The sequence below is a fragment of the Trachinotus anak genome, unplaced genomic scaffold (assembly GCF_046630095.1).
Source record: "Trachinotus anak isolate AG129_WGS33_773 ecotype Australia unplaced genomic scaffold, CSIRO_AGI_Tana_v1 ptg000018l, whole genome shotgun sequence".
Lineage (NCBI taxonomy): Eukaryota > Metazoa > Chordata > Actinopteri > Carangiformes > Carangidae > Trachinotus > Trachinotus anak.
In genome coordinates, this window is record NW_027273869.1 from 10,140,811 (window position 1) to 10,161,781 (window position 20,971).

General features: G+C 39.2%; 2 protein-coding genes across 7 annotated transcripts; one reads left to right on the forward strand and one right to left on the reverse strand.

Moving 5' to 3' along the window:
- Nucleotides 1-3,866: 3,866 nt before the first annotated feature.
- On the reverse strand, nt 3,867-13,428 carry pus7l (pseudouridine synthase 7 like). 6 transcript variants are annotated; one of them, XM_071502320.1, is made up of 11 exons: nt 9,423-9,983; nt 9,301-9,327; nt 8,137-8,948; nt 7,456-7,615; nt 7,032-7,251; nt 6,256-6,354; nt 5,961-6,042; nt 5,663-5,828; nt 5,207-5,333; nt 4,600-4,653; nt 3,867-4,518 (listed from the first exon to the last, which is right to left on the reverse strand). In XM_071502320.1, exons 3-11 carry the CDS (start codon nt 8,924-8,926, stop codon nt 4,186-4,188), a joined length of 2,031 nt encoding a protein of 676 aa, XP_071358421.1. In that variant the 5' UTR covers nt 8,927-8,948; nt 9,301-9,327; nt 9,423-9,983; the 3' UTR covers nt 3,867-4,185. The 6 variants fall into 6 exon arrangements, with proteins under 6 accessions (XP_071358421.1, XP_071358420.1, XP_071358416.1 ...); XM_071502319.1 differs by having other exon boundaries at nt 9,301-9,330; XM_071502315.1 differs by lacking the exons at nt 9,301-9,327; nt 9,423-9,983 and adding an exon at nt 13,035-13,428.
- Nucleotides 13,429-14,266: 838 nt separating this feature from the next.
- Nucleotides 14,267-19,897, forward strand: LOC139635214 (tetraspanin-8-like). Its single transcript, XM_071502322.1, has 9 exons — nt 14,267-14,476; nt 15,631-15,699; nt 16,160-16,279; nt 16,441-16,515; nt 17,090-17,185; nt 17,576-17,668; nt 18,102-18,173; nt 18,444-18,527; nt 19,065-19,897. Exons 1-9 carry the CDS (start codon nt 14,417-14,419, stop codon nt 19,188-19,190), a joined length of 795 nt encoding a protein of 264 aa, XP_071358423.1. The 5' UTR covers nt 14,267-14,416; the 3' UTR covers nt 19,191-19,897.
- Nucleotides 19,898-20,971: the final 1,074 nt, after the last annotated feature.

Genomic DNA, 20,971 nt, shown 5'->3' on the forward strand with positions numbered 1-20,971 from the left:
TACTTATTACAGGAGCTACACTGTTCCTTTATTTCACAGTAAAGTGTCTTTCATAACCCTCAGCTTCCTCGACCTCTCTTTGCAGGGAGAATACATCACTGTACATCCATGTTACTTGTCTTTCAAAACCCTTGACTCCCTTCTCGCTCTCAAGCCTTTGCTCTGCTTTTCAACAAGGCGAGAGGAGTAGTAAAGCTGTCATCTTTGCTGCTGAAGTGGGTCAACATTTGTCTACAGCCGGCTGGAACGGGATTGAGCCAGAAGATGAGGAGAAGCCACTCGCCCATATCTGTCTGTGTAGAGGAATAATAGCTGACAGATACGTAGTCATGTTCTCACTATCTGCACTGGAGAATCAGACCAATTATTCTCACCAGTGCTCTTTTCAACTGCAAGTGTACTGGGCCTCCGCCACACAAGCACACTGCAATATTTTTTTTATATTTAGTGCAGAGTACAGCATCACCAAAGTGTTGCAGTATATACTTGGTGATGGATCATATTCATATTTGTAGGCTGGGATGTCTTAATTGAATTCCTCTTCTATTCAAAAACACAAAAGTTTTATTTTTCATAAAACAAGTGAAACAGTGGTTTATATTTGGTTGATGTCATAGTTTCCAGTGAAGTTGCATTTGTTTTAGTATTTTTTCAAACAGTGCAAGGAAAAATCATCTGATCACTTCCCTACTATCATCATATAAATCAAACTACTTGAATTTGATTTGTTCATTACATAAAAAAAAAGCAGCTAAAAGAACATACTGTATATGGAGTTAATATTTTTGCAGTTTATGTGGTGGCCTGTTGTGTTAAACTTCCTCTTAAATGTCACCGCCACAGCAGGGCTCCACTTCTTGACTCACACACGAAGCAGTCCAAATTAAAACCCCACAGATGTGAGAGTGAAGATTGTGCGCTTCATTCATCATCTAATTAACCACATTAGGTCCCAAAATCAAAAGAAAATAATTATATTCTTTAAATAATGGGCATATTATGAGTTTTTTTTTTTTTTTTTTTTTTTTTTTGCAGATGACATAAAACTGTATCTAATATTATGTCAGTGTATTGCCCAGATCTAGCTTGAATAAATGCTCTTCATGACGGACTGTGGGGCAGCTGTGCACTGCACATCAAGGCAGAGGGTGCTGAAAATCAGTTTGAAAATTTTTGAGAGGAACCTACTGTATGGAAATGGAGGAAGTGCTGTAAAGATGTTCTCATCAAACTGAAGCAGATTGACAACTAACTTCCACACACAGTCACTCAGACACAACTGTCAAAGCAACCACACGCAAAATTGAGATCTTAATAGAGGAGCCATTCATACAGATCTCATCTTGATCTAATTCTTAGGGTTTTTATGTGACAAACACTAATGGTTTATCACATTAATTCTGGAAATGCCTTATTTCAGTTGCGACATCTGCAGGCACAGTAAAACTAAAGTTCTGAGCAGGTAATGAGACTGCAGTGAGGTCAAGGAGTTTCACAAATAAACATACAGCCTTTGTTGCACTTGGGGGACATGGGAGATTCCCCCAGCACATGATTCTTTTTTTTAATATGTGATAACTATTTAAAAAAAAAAAAAAGCTTTATTATTATGAGTGTCAAGATTAAGTTTAAGTCCTGGGGCATATCCAACATTCATATCCAACAAAGGGTTCAGTCTGTAAGTGTTACTACAAGGATTTCAATTATCCACTCTCCTTTCTGGTGGATAGTGTGTCATTTTGTAACAAAGCTCTTCAATAAGCGAAGAAACTCATTACTGCTAATGCGCCTCTTTGGCAGACAGTTTAGCTCACAGGCAGGCACTTTATCAAACGGTGCTATGGGTTGATGACAGGCTGCGTGTCAAAACCCACCTCCAACTAAAACATCCATATAGTCAGTCACTTTTCACTTTGCTTACAGTAGCGGGTATTAGAAATAGCCCAGAGGCATATCCAAAGTGAGTTATCCATGAGGGAGGTTTTATATGCTGCTGTCTTTAAACATGCTCATCCAAATTGTATAAATTAGTCACAGGAGGCAAAGCTGGCTCAATTTTAATACAGATCGAATGCTGCCCCTCAGCAGCATAATTACACCAGGGTTTTATGCTTCATTATATTACATATAGATTCTTAAAATGACTATCTGACCAGGGTGCAACTCTGTTTTTCACATGAGAGGGGATCACATGAACTGACACGGTGGATTTAGTCTCCGATTAATACTGTGATTCATTCGGAAACATCATTAGCCAATTAGTCATGTGGCGCCGGTGCTGTTTCCTGTCAGATTAGGAACTTTATATTTTGCCAGCTTGACCAAGAGGAAACTGGTGGACAATTAGGACACTTAAGACAAATTAGTAATAAGACAAAGTACAGTATGACACATGGAGCAAAAGAGGACCAATGGTATGAGCATGATAATTATTGTCAGTTGTCTCCATCTAGTGGTAATTAGTGGAGAATAGTGCTGTGTCCCATTTCCATTCTGCACATAAATTTTTACATTTTTTTTTAATACAGCTGAGTGACAAATGAAAGGAACAAGCAACATTAAGTGATGATATAAGATGTCAAGCCACCATAAGCTGCCAGAACAGTTTCAGAGCACTTTGACATTGATTCTTCAAGTCTCTGGACTGGAGAGATGAACAACATTCTTCCAAAAGATATTCCTTTGAGCTGTCCAGCATGTCAGTCCAACATCTCAGTTGGGTTAAGATCAGGTGACTGCGAAGTCCCCAGCATATGATTCATATTATTTTTATACCAATCAAACCATTCAGCAACAGTCAATATGAACACCAACACTGATTTGTGAATTCTGATGAACACTATTGTCCCACAATGCAATGCACTATTGCATAACATTCACAACTAGAAAAACCTGGACTTTGGCATAAAAAAGCGACCACCAAGGTTATCTTTCTCTCAACAACAGAAAAATAAGATTAGATATTATTATCAATTTTATTACACCATAATTATAATTCAGATTTTTTTGCAAATAAATGCATTCTTTCGCTAATATATGAAATTGGAAAATTATTTTCTATTGTGAGAACCCCCCACTGCAGGACTATTCAGGAAGTCTGTGGAAACACGTATGTCGTTGGATTTATGTGCTGTGATTAGTGTTGAAATTTATCTCTTCATTTATGGAGGATGACATCTGTTGTATCCATTAGAAAAGAGTTGTAAAAGAAAAATATACACAAAAAAGAAGCTTTATAATGAACTTAACATTAGTAACATTTACACAGTTACTTTTTTAAAGTTAAATTTAAAAATGCAGTTTTAAAAAATACTTCCCCAAATTCACAAATTTGACCTTAGAGTATTGGTTTTATTCAGGCACTTAAAATGGCAACTAACTTTGACCCACCACAGAGGTGGCGTTAGCCATTTTCAAAGTATGCAACTTTTTCAAAGTACTGTTCACTGCTGCAATAGTTTAGTTCGGACAAAGTTTGACTTGGCATGTAAACTTCATTAGCTCATTGCTGGCATTTCATAAGTACTATGGTGTAATTTGGAAGGTATGTTCCGCTAATACAATCTCAATTTAACCTCAGTATTGTTGCAGTATTTTACATCACCAGCTGAACAAATCATCAAATGTCTAATATTAGCAGCAGGAGAATACAACTATGTATTGGTGGATTGATAAACTAATTGTGAATTGGTTTATGATCCTTGTTTTTTTTAATCCAATTATATATCAATCAATGAAATTCTTTATAACTATTTCCATGAAAACTGTGCTCCTCCGTACCTTGTTGGATGGAACTTTATCATTTCAGAGGACTCAAAGGAAAGTAAAAGTTCACAAACAAACAAACAAAAATGAAAATCACAGTGATTTCTTATCTGAAAGTTTTATTCATGGCACAAAACACAAATACTGTTTACATGCTTTTACACTTAGATATGTTTACATTTGGCAGTGGCCCCCTTTTTGATTAGAAGATTTATTAACTGCACATTACGTTGTTTCACTATGTAACCTATAAACACAGTCTTCTGCTCAGTACTTCAACAACAAACTTAAGTGCTACTGATTACTGTCTCACAATCACTGTAGCATCAATAAAGTTAAAAAACATTGGTGGGTTACAAAAAGCTGACTCTTTTACACACAAGTATACACAAACACAACAGAAACAATGCACACTGAGTTCTACGGGTCACACTTCATGATCTCTCTGAGGCAGATAGTAGCATAGCAGGAGGAATCCAGGTCAAAGTTTAAGGTGAGAGTGGGTGAGTCCTGCTTCCTTTCTCCTGACACCGCTCCTCCTCCTCCCTCCCTGCAGGCTGCTCTCTGGAGCTGATAGCTGAGGTTGTGTGGCAGGGCCAGCAGGGGGCGGTAGCAGCCAGGCAGATTCAGTTTGAGACTGCCGACTCTGAAGCGACAGTCCTCCAGTCCATCCCTGGCCAGTCTCTCCTGGTACCAGGTCCCCATGGCATTTTCTGGATATTTCACTGTGTTTCCTGGCATCGGTAGTAACACCTGACAGCACAATAACAACAGTCAGGATTAAAGTTGAAACAGTTGCATTTAAAATATAAGATTAGTCCCTAAAATACATACTTGTCCTAGTGTGTAGACTCCCCCTTGCTCCTCTTGGTCTGTCACCACATGGATCTGGAAAAGAAGAAAAGGTCAGTAGCACTAACATTGACAGAGTGGCCTACAGTCCCTGAAAAAACAATGTTTACTGTTGAAATGTCCTTGATCTGAATCCTGGTTACACATTCTTCAAGTCCCTCTGGATTGCAACATTTGCTAAAATGGCTACTGAAACTATGATATCATGATATTAAGTGTTGAACTGCAGAGAGACAGTTTGTATAAACAGTGTGTAATACAAGCAAACTCTATGTAACATTTAACCACAAATTTCAAAGTAAAAAAATACAGAGACAAGATTCAGCCACTCTGCTCTACTCTGTCATATCCTGTATTCTGGTGGGAAACGTCTCCTCCTCTTCTCTGATTTTTTTTTTTTTTTTTTTTTTTTTTTTTATAGACTAAAAACAAATCATTGTGTAGCTATGTGTACTGTATATTCACAATTCTATATAATTCCACAACTACTGTGTGTACATTCCTTTTTCCTCTTCTTCCTCTAGTATTTAAACACAGGTCATTTCCTTTGATGCAAATGCCTTCTTTTTCCATTTCTCCTCTTTCTTACCTGAGCAGAGCTGGTTTCTGCAGTGTCCTCTGGTTTGTTATTCCCTTCCTGCATCCACACTAGGTCTCCTCGCCTGGCACTGTGGCCCAGAGTGGCCAACCTGTGAGCCACCGCCTCGTTCCACACTCTGACAACCACAAACAGACTGATCAGTGACATTAATCTTTATATTATTATTATTAAAGAATTAAAGTATTGGGAGCTGGCTTTAATGGCCTAAACTGATTATGACTCAGTTACTTATGATTAGTTGAATCCTTTTGTAAAGAGAAACTAAATCACACATTGAGGGCAGAATCTGTTTATGAATTAAAAAAGGAAAATGCAGGTAATGCTGAGTTAAACATAACCCTACTCAATCTAGCTGTGGAAAGTAAGAAACACAATGTCTCCTTCTGAAAAACTGGGATGATGATTTCCCTAGAGTACAGTGTTTGGAGGTTCCTTGCAGCTGACCTGCTACAGTAGGCGTGTGGGTAGAAGACTCTCATGCTGTGGGGCAGGCTGAGCCAGGCTTGGGCACAACCATCTGCACCTGTACCGTAGCGGTTCAGGGCCCGCAGCATCAGCCGCTCCCTGGCCTTAGACAATGGCATCAAAGCCAGAGACTCTTTAGCGTTATCTGGTGCAGAGAGGCAGGAAAGACAAAAGTGAAAAAGAAGTTTAAATATCAAAGGGATTATCTCTGGGATTTTAGCAGATTCTTTGAAATAAAATAATGATAATAATGGTCAGTTGTTGTCCTAACTCTCACCAGTCTGAAGAAAGTGTCTCTTTGCATGGCTCTGAGGATCGTCTCCTTCCTCTGGAGTGAAGAAGAGGTGCAGGGCACTGACCTGACATACAAGAACATACAGTACATCAGCAACACAGGACTGTGCAGTCTGACAGGACATGATTATTTTACTTGGATGAAACTGTTCCTCCTTCTGGGGCTGCTAAAGACTTCACGTGGACAGTGATGAACTGGTCACTGGACCAGTGGCAGCTCACCCTAATTTGACAGTATTAGGGGTAGTAACATCCAGCCCTGTACATGTAGCACTTACCATGTCTTCTTTGAGTAAAGCCAGTCCCACTCTGTCAGACTGAACGCTCTGTCCACTCCCAAACCTCTGTGGTCCATAGTAGTTGACAAAACCTCTGACCTGCAATAACAATCATGGTGAACGTTACAGTGGCATCTGTAGCTAGTTTAAACTGAAGGGCAGCAGTGACACAGAAACAACAGGCATTCACTGTTATATTTTCATGGACAAAGTCTAAAGCAACAATGTGTTAGTTTGTCTCTAAGTACCAAATTCTGACCCGACCATCTGCGTGCCTAAGCAGAAATCCACATTCATCAGACCAGGGTATGCTTTTCTAGTCTTCAGCCTGTGCCGACTGGAACTCACTGGATGTTTACTATTTTTGGCACTATTCTGAGTGGAAATCTCAGGAGATCAGCAGCTTGAGAAGCAATCAAACCAACAATCATGCCACAGCCAAGGTCACTCAGATCATATTTTGTCCTCATTCTGATGGTTGATGTGAACATTAACTGAAGCTCCTGACCTGTACCTGTATGATTTTAAGCCGGGCACTGCTGCGACGATTGGCGGACTGAATAACTGCACAAATAAGCAGGTGTACAGGTGTTCTTAATAAATTGCTTGGAGAGTGTAAAACCGAAGACACGCCTCAAAGTAGATCATTTATGCTGGTTCACCCATAAAAAGTTATATTTGTGTGTGTTTACATTGGGACAATGTAAATGTAATTTTTATTCATAAAATAAAAAAAAAATACACAGGAGATACAACAAGGAAAAATTGAATAATACCTTGACATTCTCCACTGCTTCCTTTACCAGCACTGCCAGGCAAGCTTGTCTGTCTGCACCAGAGGCGTGTGTGTCACTGGCCCCATGTGGTCTCAGGTCGCGGACCACCAGGTCAAAGTGGTTCCCCTGTAGTCGCCCAAGCCTGAGAGGTTCGCTGACAGAGCGGATCTGAGACAGACGCATCCCTCTCTTCTCAAATTCTCCTGTCTTCTCTTTCAACCTAATGATACATAACATCAGGTTAATAAATACATTCAGATTTTCTGGCATTAATTATGAGGCTTCCAAAGGGAACACAAACAATAGTGAAAAATATTAACATCTTAGGATGATTGCCAACCCTCTGTCTTCCTCTTTGTCTCGCCTGTTTCTGATTAGGAAAAAACAGAACCAAAACCAACCAAACCAAGAAACGCAGCACTACCGTTGAGGTGAGACCTTCCTGACCACCATGGACTGGTAGGTGATGGCTCTCTTATCCTTGATCCCGGCGTAGGTGAAATCTGACGGTAGGACACCAAGAGCTGCTGCCATGTAGCTGATGGCCTCCAGAGTCTCCAGGTTCTCTTTACACAGAGTGAACGCTGGAACAGAGGACAGGATAACACGTTGCTGGTTTTCTTCATTTCTTTCATAAAAAAATATTTTAAGATACATTGGTGTGTGACTTTGAGTCCTCTTGTGACGGTCAACACAGAGGGCCTACAATAACAGAAAATGTCCTCTGCGTGCGTTCGCATAATTTTCCTTTTTTTTTCTTTTTTTTATGCACTTTTGAACAAACAAGCAGGTACAACTACACAATTTTCATCTAACTACAGCTGAAATGATTTTGATAAATCAAAAATCATTTGAATCAATTTTTTAAAAACAAGAATATCAAAATTTCAGTGGTTTCAGCTATTTATTTGTGATATTTACTGGTTTTCTTAGTGTTATATGATAATAATTTGAATATCTTTGAGCTTTGAACTGTTGGTTGGGAAAAATAATGAATTTGAAGACATCACCTTAGGCTGTGGCAAAAACTTTATCTCTTTTCTGACATTTTATGTATTAATTGAGAGAATAATCAATAATTGAGACAAAGAAACCTACACCTTACCAGTGTAAACTTCTTCTTCCTTGCGTTCCTCTGCGCTTCTCTTCTTCGGCCTCCCTCGCTCTCTCAGCCTCACCGAGATTGCTGTGCTCCCCTGATCACTGAAGCTTTTTGTCTCCACCAGTTTCCCAAACCGGCGGCTCAGGAAGTGGTGGACCGCCGTCCTGTGCTCCTTATTGTCGTCAGGTCCAAATGTATAGGATGAGCCCCGCACTTTGGCGTCTATGAACCTGAAGAAGTCCTCTGCTTCATCCTCTGTGACCAGCTGGGAGAGTTCTCTGTAGTCTGGGTCCTCCCTCACTCTGATCTCAGGCTGAATAGTGACAGTCATGAGGAAGGGGAAACGGTGTCTGACAGCCCGGTGGACATTAGCTCTGTGGTGTTTGTCAGTGAAGGATCCCAGAGATAACTCCTGCCGGGTTGGCTTTTCATCTTTTAGAGTCAACACAAACTGCTCAAGCTCATCGCTGACTGACTGGCCTAAAATCACACCTAAATCAAAATTGCCTGGACTAGGCGGGGCAAAATCTACCTCACAATCAGCTGGGACATCTGTGTCAAATGAGACAGAGGACTGATTATTCTGTTTAAATTCTGCAGTGGGCTCATTGTTATTATATGAGGATGCACCACCTGGGGTCTGCGTTGCTGCAGCTTTGTTAACCTGCTGTCCATTGAGGTCGATCTCAGTCACCACAAAGTCTCTGATAAAGTTTTTGATGCTTCCGAGAAAACCTTCATGGCTTGATATGAAGCATGCAGGGACGTTCACAGCATCACTGTCCTGCTTCATGGTCACTTCATCAGGGCTCCCACTTTAAGCAGAGAGAAATAAGAAGCATTGAGAGGCCAAAAGAAAGTAAATGTATATATACAGCACGATTCATACACTTGAGGCTGAAAGAGAATGTAAACATATGTACAAAATAAGAGACAATAATGGAGAAGACAAATAGAAGGCGATAAACTTAACATTACACGGCAGCAGAGAAGAAGAGGATTTGAAGCCTGTTCTTGAAGGTAGTCAGATTTGTGACATAGCTTAAAAAGTGATGTCAGTACTCTTAGAAAGATGATAGGTGCTTTATTTCTGCATAAGCATTGGTTATACATGCGAAAAAGTCCGTCTATTCACAGCAATATCCGTATCCTACACATTATCCCTACCTCGACTTCGGTGACGGAGAGCAGTGCCTGCTTTAACAAAGAAAGTAAACCGCATTTCTGTCTTTAAATGGGAATATAAATGTATTATTAAGAAATAATAACTGTTTATTTACTCAACGAACCTGCATGTGGCATGTAAACCAGAGGCTTTTCATGTAAACACAACCACGCCGACAAGATTCAGTCTACTTCCGCGCCATGTGACCGTCATGTGACTTTTCTTAAAGGGGCCGACACAAAGTCAGGTGCAAGATTTTTACTTGTAGTCCTGATTTATTTCTGCAGACCACTGTAACAAATTCATGGAGGGATGACTGAACGGGCCTACTGGGTCTCTTTGGGGTCACTGTTAACATTTCTTGTTGGAAAGGTGATCAAACAACTACATGGAGTTCCAAAATGAGGACAAACTCAGAAGAAGAAACGGGCACAAAACAACCACAAAGAGACTCAAAATTACCACAAAGAGATTCAGAATGACCACAGAGATGCAGATAATAATAATGTCACATTCATAGAACTTATCAGGTGTTTGACATTGGGATTTTTACTGTCAAAGTGAATGATAATGCTGAGGTCCGCAGCTGATTCTTGACCTTGCAAACAGCAGCTGAGAAAGCAGACTTAATGCTTTACTCACATAAGGCTATAGCAATTAAACGTATCAAAAAACAAACAAAATCCCATTCTTTATCCATGTTTTATAAATGTCATTGAAAAATGGCATCTATTCCATAGTTTAAGTGTTTTTCAAGAGAAATGAATTAAGAGCAAAGAAACCTGCTGATGGGAATTGTCATCAGTTAGTTGGGGTGTGGTTTACTGCCGCTGGGTTGTACACTGGTACTTTGTGTGTCCAAGTTAATTCTTGCTTTGACACCATATGCAATGAAATGTTGTTCATTCAATGCTATGGTTTAACTTCAGCAGTTCCTGGAGGACATGAAGACAGGAAACAGTAAATCAACTGTGTAGTGAGAAGTGAAAGCCACAACACACACACACACACACACACACACACACACACACACACACACACACACACACACACACACACACACACTTGTACTTCTATCTTTGTGAGGACACTCGTTGACATAATGCATTCCCTAGCCCCTTACCCTAATCTTAACCATCACAACTGAGTGCCTAACCCTAACCTTAACCTAAACCTAATTCTAACCATACTTCTAAAACCAAGTCTTAACCCTCAAAATGTGATTTGAAGGTGTCTCAAAAAGTGAGGACCGGCCAAAATGTCCTCACTTTCCCAAAATGTCCTCACTCTGTTAGTAAAATACTTTTTTTGGTCTTTACTATGTAGCAAGTACAAGTGTACACACACACACACACACACACACATTCCCAGCACACTTGAACTTTAAATATGTTTGGTACAAATTATGGACAAAGCACATTCACATTCCTTGGTATTTTGTATGATGAACCCTTCTTCCAAGAAGGGAGTGAAAAGGACCATTCAACGAAGAAGCAAGAAGTCCCCATATGTTGCTCAATAACTTCCACTGAAGAGATAGTGGAAGTGGAAGTAGAGCAACATATGGGGAATGTACTATTACTTTCTCAAAGATAAAGATACACACTTATGAAAAGCGGATTAGACTGTGCCATTGCTTGGCTCCCTGACAGCAAAGCGTCAGAGGACGTTTCTCAAGAATGAAGGTCCCTTTTCAAGCTGTTCTTGAAATCTAAACTTCATTTTAAGCTTGTAAAACCAGAGCAGTTATTCCTGTTATTCCTGCAAAATTTGCACCCACTGAATCAAAACTGTACAGTCATATTTATTGTACTATGTTTCTAATACAGTTGCTGCAGCCTTAAGCTGCATTGGGCCGAAAGAATCCCCACAGGAATGTGGGGAGGAATTACATCAAGTGAGCAGAGAATGCCTGCTTCACACATACGTGATGTTTTTGTTGGTATTCAATGAAATACCATGTTTCTAGCCATGTAAGTGTAGACTCATTCGACTGTTGAAGCATTCCTCACAATGATTCTGAGTAAACACAGCTGGAATATCAGGAGGGATAATGTGCTCGCAGGAACCCAATAAGAACCCAGTGTTCAAAAACAGTGGGAGGTGGTGACAAAACCAAATGCTTCAAGATTGGAAAAAGGAAGAAACAGCTAATCTGCCTCTATTTAAAGGTAATAAAACCCACCTTGTAGTACTTCCAAAGCTAAATAAGTAACACATCTTTTTTGTTTAATCCATACAAAATCATCAGTTTTTATGGGGTTTTGTGACAAAATATGTGCCTGACTGTATTACAAAGAGCATTAAAAAAAGCTATTTGTAAATTGAACTATTGCTACATAGCCAATGTTAGCATTAACAGTTGTTTGCTTCCCAGCATTGCCAAGCACTTCAGCCATCATCAGCCCAAGGTCACAACCCCTCTGAGCAAGACTTGGACTATCTGGTTCACCACTAGTGACAACTCTTGGTAAGTAAAGGAACCAAGTTTGATGCTGAACTCGCAGTATATCTTCCATACTGGCAAGACAACAGCCATTACTGCTAATGTTGGTTATGTAATAATAGCAAAACTTACAAATAGCTCTGAGGCTGACATATAATGATTTTCAGTCCCTTATATCTATCACCTTGCATATTGAAAGCCAGGCACAAACAACGGTTTGGTCTCTGTAACTGATTTCCCCTTTCATAACAACTGTGCGAGGGAGAGTTTTTAAATTCTATTAAGGCGTGCATAAATTATATGCATAATTTAGGGTGTGGCGCGCTGTGTAAAAGGTGGGTACTGTCACAGTTAGCTAATCACCTGGCTTGTTAGCTTAGCTTGTTATCTAATTATCCAGCAAATGAATTAGCCCTCAAGCAAGATGCCCAGATGCCCAGCTGTGCCAACGATCCTTACCACAGTTACCAAATTTCTCTGACCTTAAAAACCACTCTACAGAAACCTATTGGTGACATCACAGAGACTATGTCCATCTTTATATACAGTCACAGAGTGTTTCAGACATTAAAAAAGCTCATCCCCAGCCACAGAAGATATGATTTAACCATTTTCACAAGCTTAATAATACTCTCCATGATGAATAAGCTGATCTTCTCGCATAAAATCAATGGAGTGCCCCTTTAGGCGATGCTGAGGTTTTGAATTATCATCACTACATCAGATATTAAAACTGAGTTTATTGTTAAGCAGTGTTATGTGAGTATATCATCAAGATGCTGCTATGGGTAAATCAAACTGCGCAACATTTATCTCTAGAGAGCGGATCTGGTCCAAGGATCTCCGCTAAAGTAAATGTGCTTTTGGGCCTTTTCTTTCACTCCACCCACCTACATCAGCTGCTCCACAGACTGCATCAGTGCATTCATGTCATCCAGATGTGTGAATTTGTGCCAATTTATATGTGTGTGTTTTGTGGATGTGGGTTGGTGAAACTGACTAAAGCAATTGGAAGCGTGGGACTCCAAGAAGGCTGTATGTACAGTATGTGTATATTGATGTCTGCTTGAATGAGTCATGTGCACAGCATGCTCTCAGGTTGTATACATGCTCTGTCAGGAAATGCTCCACTCCGTTTCCAATGTTGAAACTGTTTAGGAAGAACCCCAGGGACTGATAATGTTGCAACAGTGTCTGTGTGTGATAGATGGATGGATGGATAGTTAGATGGTGAGTGTTTGTACTTGTGTTTGGGACTCTGATGAGAAGTCATGTGATGCAGCCTCTCACTCGTTCCTTTGTTTTTCCAAAACAGCAGACCGAGTGTTTCGTCTTTCCTCCCAGCTCTTGACTCCAGGCTCTGATCGGTTTCCTCTCCTCAGTTCCCTAGACCATGGCCATGCTCCTTTCATCCATCAGATATCCCCAGTCTTTACTCCCTGTTCCCATTATCCTGTTTGCTCCGCCCAGTCACATACCTGTTCCCACTTCTCGTCAGTCCTGTTGTTACCTGGTCTCTCCCCACCTGCTGTTCCGGCTTAATTCTCCTTGTGTACCAGTTCCTGCGTGTTGCATCTTGTCATCTGTTCCTGCCAGTTCCTGTTTATCCACCTGTAATCTTGGCACACATGATGAAGTCAGTCAGATCGCTCTGTGCAATGTGTCTGCTGGGAAAACTGGCATTTGTGTGGATGTTACAATAACACGTACCACCTATCTAAAAAGTGTTGCAGACCAAGCGCACACCCCTTCCTGGCAATGGTATTTCCTGATGGCAGTGGCCTCTTTCAGCAGGATGCAGAAATTGTTTAGGGACAGTTTAAGGGACAAGAGTTCAAATGGTATTTACTTGGCCTCCAGATTCCCCAGATCTCAATCTAATTGAGCATCTGTGGGATGTGCTGAAAAAAGAGGTCAGATCCACGGAGGCCCCACCTCGCAACTTACAAGATTTAAAAGGCGTGCTGCCAACATGTTCTTGCTTCATACCAACGGACGCTTTCAGAAGTCTCTGGGGGACCAACATGGTGTTAGGTGGGTGGTTTTAACGTTGTGGATGACCGGTGGAATTCTGACTCAATGCATGATTTTAAACCACATTTTAGTCCTGCTGCCATGTTGAATATCCAATATTAGTCAGTGCAGAACGCTGACGACGAACATGCTCACATTTTCTATTGCAGTGTGTGTTGATGAGGAGCTGGGTTGCATTCGTCCAAATAAACATTTCTGCTCCAGCTGATAGATTTGATCTACAAATTCATCTGAACAATGTCTTTACAACATCATCCTTCACAGACCAGAGCCACAAAGTACCATCAAACTAGGAATGAAAATAGGGGGGGGGGAAGAAAATTAAATTAAAATTTTAATTACACTTTCAACTATTTTGGAACAACATATACATCTATACAAATGTTCCCCAAAACTGTCTTAATTATTTACCCCATCCAGTCCCCTCTTTCCGAAAGGGGAGGGGCTTTCCCAGAACAATGGGGTTATCTTCCGCTACATTCGTTTATAGATGTAAACAAGACGTGAAGCCTCTCCTGGGTTGTCGCTCTCTCTCTCTCTCTCTCTCTCTCTCTCCCTCTCTATAACGCTTGGATTCTTTTACAATAAAGCTTCAAACTTTAATCCAATATACTGACGGCGAGTTCTAGAGAAACACAATGGGGAAAGTGAACGTCTGTCTGCGGCGGAGTTACATTACCGTGGCAAGTGTGATCGGGGTAAGTAGCTCTTTTTCTTTGCGAAGTAAAGAGGTAAAGAAGTGCAGAAGTTAGTATTATTCCCTGGATGAACGGATGCTAAAATCCGATCTGTCACTCGAATTGAGCCGCGTTTGTTGTGGGTTAGTTTTTGGCACTGCAGCTAAAAAAAAAAAAAAAATAAAATAAAATAAAATAAAAATTTTAAAAATGAGGAAGAGGAACTTAATATGTGTAGACAGAGCAGAGTTGGACAAAGTACACAACTCCATTTCAAAGTAGTAGACACTCCTGGTCAAATACTTCTCCAAAACAAGTGAAAGCTCTTCAGTCAAAGAGTTAAAGTGCTGGAGTAGCTGCTTGCTTTTTTTTTTTTTGTTTGTTTGTTTGTTTTTTTCTTTTTTTTTAATGTTGTATGGCTTCACAGTGCATCTACAGAACCTGATGACAGCAACGCCTCTGAAACAACTTACTGAGTGCACTGATTTACTTGTAGAACCTGTAGAATAAAAAGCTTGTAGAATATGCTGCAAAGCCTATAGAAATAGTGATTAAAAAAAAAAACAAACTCAGCTGTCACTGTCAACTTCTGATTATAACACCAGTAAACAAATTACACTTAATTGTACTAGTGTAGCTCTCCTTCATAAATTATCCATGCAGTGGATGGGAACTGGATTATGCAACATATGGTTTTGCTTGTTTGTGTGCCCCTGCAGGGATCTTTTAACTGTCACTGATGGTTAATTCCCTGTCATTTCTTATTTATAGATTTATAGCACACTTTGAGTTTCAGTGCATGCTGCGTGAGCAACATGCCCTCCTTCATGATTTAGCCCACAGCTCTTTAAGAAGACTCTTGTGATGCCTCATTAAAATTAACACTGGCATTGAGGCAGACCTGTAACAGCTGAAGTGAATAAGTGGAATATGTAGTCGGCACATATAGACATTTCAGGGTGGTTACCAGTGCCACGTTTAGCTAAATGAATGAACTTATTTTTCAAACTTATGCCTCAAATTTTCTATCAACGAAATGAGGAAAAATGCTAAAAATTCAATGGCCATAGCTTTTTAAAATATGAAGATTTTTATTTCACTATTATGGTCATTTTTCACTACTTTCTGAGATTTTTTTGTGCTACACAAATAATGGATTAATTGTTCTCTTGCAGGTCATGAGTGCCCTACTGTTGGCATTCACTCTATTTGGCCATGGACACTTGCACGATAAAGAAGAAGAGGTAACATTGATCTATCTATAATAATACAGCTGAATTTTTTTTTCCTGTTTAAAGTTTTTCTTCTTACAGTATTTATTTTACAGTAATACCACACAACTAAACACAAACAATAAAAAAAATGACTTAAAGTTCAACTTTGAGTCTACTTTGATCATATATAAGATGGTGCAATATACAGTATTTCAATTCACCTGATAGGATAAGGTATAGTTGCAACTAGTTATTATTTCTGTAGTACTGGAAGTACTTGATTAATACTGCTCTCTGTATGGTTGATGTTTGTCTAAACTGACCTTGACATTTCCAGTAGTCCAGTTGCAATCTTGGCTAAAACTACCTAGACTGAATAAACTGCAGGAACTAAAGACAGCAGCTGGGACACATGAGCATGCATGCTGACACTATGCAATAAACTTTTTCAGTCTTTTTTCAGTGTTCACTGAGCCTGGTTCTCTCTCAGTTTACTCAACAGATGCAAGCAGGCATACATGCCACTTATGTTATCTCCATAGTACCTCTGCTCTTGACCATCAGTGGTGTGTTTGGTACCTGCAAAAAGAAGCAGTGGGCACTGATATTGGTGAGTAAATTTGGGTAGTAGTAGTAGTAGTAGTAGTAGTAGTAGTAGTAGTAGTAGTAGTAGTAGTAGTAGTAGTGAACAAGTATACAACTATAACAACCCCCTTAATGTTTTCCCAGAATTGAATTGCTCATGCCTGTATATGTGTCTGTGTGTCTCAGTTTGCAGTTGGAATGATCCTGGGCAGTCTGTTCATGTTTGTGACTACTGTCAATGGACTGGTTAACAAACCTAAGGTATGACAAAGGTCACTTTAAAATGTGTTGTGTCGTCCATTCCTATACAGTGGTTTGCAGATATAATGGTGGCAGATTACCACTTGAAAGTCTTGTTAGTTTTTTCAAACAATGGGTCATAGATTTCACACAGAGGTAAACAAAGCAGGCCTCTCATTTCTAACCAACGGTGTGGATTTTGGAGGCCGAAGTGATGATTGCTAGCTGATTTGATCAGCTGTGGCTAGCTATCATAAGCAAATGCTAATGCTAAAAATTCTGTGAGTTGGTTTAACACTCAATCTGTGTGAAGTTTCCAGCTGGTTCATTTTAAAAATGTGCATATAGTGACTAGATACACAATTATAAAAAACATGATAAGTTGCTCTTCGGGGTCAAAAAGTCACCATCGATCCATAGAAGATGGAAATAAAGAAACAACTGTGTTTTTCCAACAGAACCTATCCCACATAATAATGAAGGTAGCTTTGCCACTGGATATAACACAAGGTTACTATAGTAGTAAACATTCGTTAACATTTTCAAATTGTTAGTTACTCCTAGTAATTTTATATAACTTTGTTTTGTTGTGCAGTTGGTTCAACAGCTGAAGGAGCCATACCTGGATATGGGACCGCTGAATAATATTAGCAAGAGTTTTCACGAGTACCTCAACGCAACACAGATGGAAGTAGGTAACAACAAACCTCATGCAAATACTTGTCTTACAGATTGGTTCTTAAGTGGGGCATGTGAGTGATTTTAAGATCATTTGTGATTGCAATGAGTAGTTGAGTCCCATCATATGAGCCATGAATTGGTAGACCACCTTTCTTCACAGGGGGAAAACACTCTTGTTTGATTTATGAATTATAGTGGCTTAATCTGAGTGAATTTAGAGTTAAATATAATACTGAAATGTATTTAATTGAAAAATCCCAATGCAACATTAATATTTTGTTCACCATATCATTGTCATCATGGCTTGTCAATTTATGAGAGATTTTAGTTTTTATAGGTATATTTCATGACAACTTATACGTTTCATGTATATCATGTATAATTTTCTCCTCTGTCTCAGTTGCAGTGTTGTGGACTCGATCAGGGCTACATGGACTGGGGCTACGACATCCCAGAATCTTGCATTTGCACTGAAGAGTCCACTAATCCATGTGTGAGTGTGAAAGCAATTGCACCAAGCCTACATGGCTGTAGACTCTTAGGTCCTGTTCAGACCTGGTATTAACATACATCTTCAGTGATCCAATCACAAGTGGTCAGCTATAAGCATGTCTGTTCACACCTGGCTTTAGCCATTAGAAATAGAAAAATATTTTTGGTTCATTACGAAACTGTAGAGTTGGAAACTCAGTAGAGTTGGTGGTTCCTTCAATGTGAAAAGGACACATTTGCGTTCACACTGCTAAGAATGTGGCCACATGTGGCCCGAGTGATTGGATCTCAAATGTGTCTTGGGTGTGATCACACCTGTACTTAGAGCTGTCCACTTGAGATCGGATCACTGGAGACGGATGTTAATACCAGGTCTGAACAGGGCCTCAATGTTGTTTTTGCTGGACTTGCTGATTCGTGTCTGTGTATCCCAGGTGGCAGCTCCTAGAGACAGCATACTCTTTGATCACAGGATCGAAGGCCAGCCCATCATGATTTATAAAGAGGTAATAACAACATTACATAAATGTTGGCTTGTGAAAACTTACAATGAAGCAATATATACCTGTAACCCCTTACTGCTAGCTTTATATATCTGCAGGTTGTTACTAGTTTTTCCTTTGTTTTATTTCCCTAAAACATTACGAATATCCTCCCTGAAATCCTTTGAAATTCCTGCCTGAACTAATTAGTTGGAACTACAAACTACAACCATGTTTTATGGTGAAGTTGCAGAATGAAAAGTTAAATTGATGGATTCATTTTCCTCTTTTCAGCCATGCCTTCCACACTTGATTAAGGCGGACATTTTAATGATAAATATAATGTTTGGCGTGACACTGGGAGTCACATTACTCTGGGTATGTACTGTCAGCCTCTATGTCTTTATTGTACCCACCTACCTGTCCCCTTCCCCTTTTATAGTTTCAGGTTGATTTTCAAAACTTGTCTGAACATTGCTCTCTGACTGTCCAGCTGCCAAAATCCAGCATTGAGCAGATAAAATATGTATACTCTCATTTGAGTCAGTACTGTGTGCTCGGAGCAGTAATCGTAAGAAACAACCACAAGTGTGCTTTTTTGACTGGGATTTAACCTCTCTTTAACTAAACATAGACAAGACAGTAGAGCAGTGCTGCAGTATGACCTTTTGACTTGTGAGAGTAGGGAAAGCGCAGGTGTTATTAACAATATTAATGATGGCTCTGTAGTTAAATGGAATTCAGCCATTATTATCTCAACCTGTTGTCATTAAAACCTGTCACCATGTCTAAAGTAAAGCCTTCATCTCACTGCTTTGAAATTATAGCTTTATTCAAAACAATGTATTAACATAGGATGAAGCAACAAAAAATGAGTAGAAAGTAAAGACCCATCTCTGTTTCACTGTCCTTTAGGTTTTGTCAGTAGTGCTGAGTATTCTCATCTTGTGTCAGCTGAATCGGAAGGAAGATACCCCTGCAGTGGTCTACAGTGCAGAAGCAAAAGCAGGCAACTACACCACTCTTGCAGAGTTCACCTGATTTTATTGTTTTTCTTTTTGGCTACTCTTTACACTTGTGAATGTCATCATGTATGAAAAACATTGGGAAGAAGGGGATTTTTTTTTACAGGGTTACATAGTGTACTTGTTGAGATTGAATATCCAAATGTATTTGTTTGGTTAGTTTTCTGTCTGTTTAAACCTTGAACCTTTTATTCATTTGTCATCTTTGAAGATTCATGTTTTTTTTTTCCTGATGGCAAAACTGGGGGCCATGCCTTCTTTGTGATTTCTTTGTGATAATCAAAAATGATGAAAACTGAGATGCATGAGGTACACATTAAATCTGAGTCCAGTCACAGAATGATGGAAAAAGTACAATGAATAACTAATGGTATTTTCATCCAAGATAGAAATCGTATTCTCGCGTGCTTGATCCGAGATAGAGGTCCTCACCCCAGCAAACATGCAGCGAAATGAGACATTTTGTAAGATGTGAAAATAGAGTAAAACATTAATATGAGCTGGTTGAAGACAATGTGGGTAAGAAAAAAGAAAAAAGCCCAGATGAAGATATGACTGCAGAAACATGGATGTATTAGAACAATAGTAAGAATAGCTGTATTTACCTTTTCCTGTACCATAATGTGCCAGATTTTATGTAAACTGTGTTTTGTTTTTTGTTTTTTTTAACTTTGTTTTTTTCAAATTTTCACTAAAATTTTAATCAAAAAAGCTGTTGGAGTACTTGGGTAGTTTTCAAATTAATGCATATTCATATTTTGACATTAGTAATTTCATCTCTAATAGGATTTCTTTGCTACTCACACTCACACTCACACATGGATTGTATACATTAAAAACTTCATGGCAAGGGAAGAGGAAAACTGAAAATGACATTAGCTGCCAATCCTGGCCATCACAAATTTAATAATGATGTCAACTGAAACAGTAACAGTTACCTTTACCTCCAGTGTTGCCTGCAAAAAAAGTTCATCGTAAAGCAAAATTGAACAAAATGACTGCATAATGAAATCTAAAATGAATGAAAAGTAGAAAACGTCAGGAACCTTAGCTGCTAAATTGACCATCAATCATGACATCTTACTAAAATACATTTTCAATAACAGCTGCTGCCTTCTGATGAGAAAATAAAGGAAAACTTCATGTTATCTGAGCTGCAAAGTTCAGCCTTTAAATATACATTTCCAATTAAATAAATATTCACCGTTACTAATCATAAATTTAGTTGCTCTCTTTGGCCTCTATATCTCTCTGTTTTCACAAAGTTAGTAAAAAATCCAAGAGTAACAGTTACATTACATGAGATGAAATGAAAAGAAAAATCAAAGTTGCATTAGTTGCTAGTTTTGGCCACAACTATTTTTGTTGTAGTAAAGTTAATGTCAAGGTAACGCTTAAGTCAGTTGCATTAAGCATTCGAAGACCACCATAAAGCTCTCACCGGCGCGGACGTCCTTTACTCAGCTGCCTTAAAAAACAACTGCTTATATAGCCTGTTTCTCTGCTGAACAATCAGCCTTGGCAGAACCAAACGTCATTCAGGTGGTTTAAGTTTAGCCCCTCTAAAAGGATTAAATGACAAGAATTGAATTTAATCAGTAAACATCAACAGTGCTCACAAGACATAAATTATAATTTTGTAAATAATCTGTATTATCTTTCCAAAGCAGACATATACTTATTAACAATGTATATTAAACTTATGCACACCCCTGCAATCATGGTACAACCTGTGACATCATTGATGACATCAGGAAGAGCTTAAAAGAGGTAAGTGTTTGGCTGCCATGCCCTTTT

Bases quoted from the DNA above. Each gene is read 5' to 3' on its own strand.
- pus7l (XM_071502315.1), bottom strand. From the start codon at position 13,156: ATGAAAGGAGCATGGCCATGGTCTAGGGAACTGAGGAGAGGAAACCGA. The intron at 6,355-7,031 runs GTATTATTCAAT...TTGTTATTGCAG, and splicing joins AAGCAGTGGAGAATGTCAAG to GTCAGAGGTTTTGTCAACTA. The intron at 4,654-5,206 runs GTAAGAAAGAGG...CTTCTTTTCCAG, and splicing joins CAGAAACCAGCTCTGCTCAG to ATCCATGTGGTGACAGACCA.
- LOC139635214 (XM_071502322.1), top strand. From the start codon at position 14,417: ATGGGGAAAGTGAACGTCTGTCTGCGGCGGAGTTACATTACCGTGGCA. The intron at 17,186-17,575 runs GTAGGTAACAAC...CCTCTGTCTCAG, and splicing joins TCAACGCAACACAGATGGAA to TTGCAGTGTTGTGGACTCGA. The intron at 18,174-18,443 runs GTAATAACAACA...TCCTCTTTTCAG, and splicing joins CCATCATGATTTATAAAGAG to CCATGCCTTCCACACTTGAT.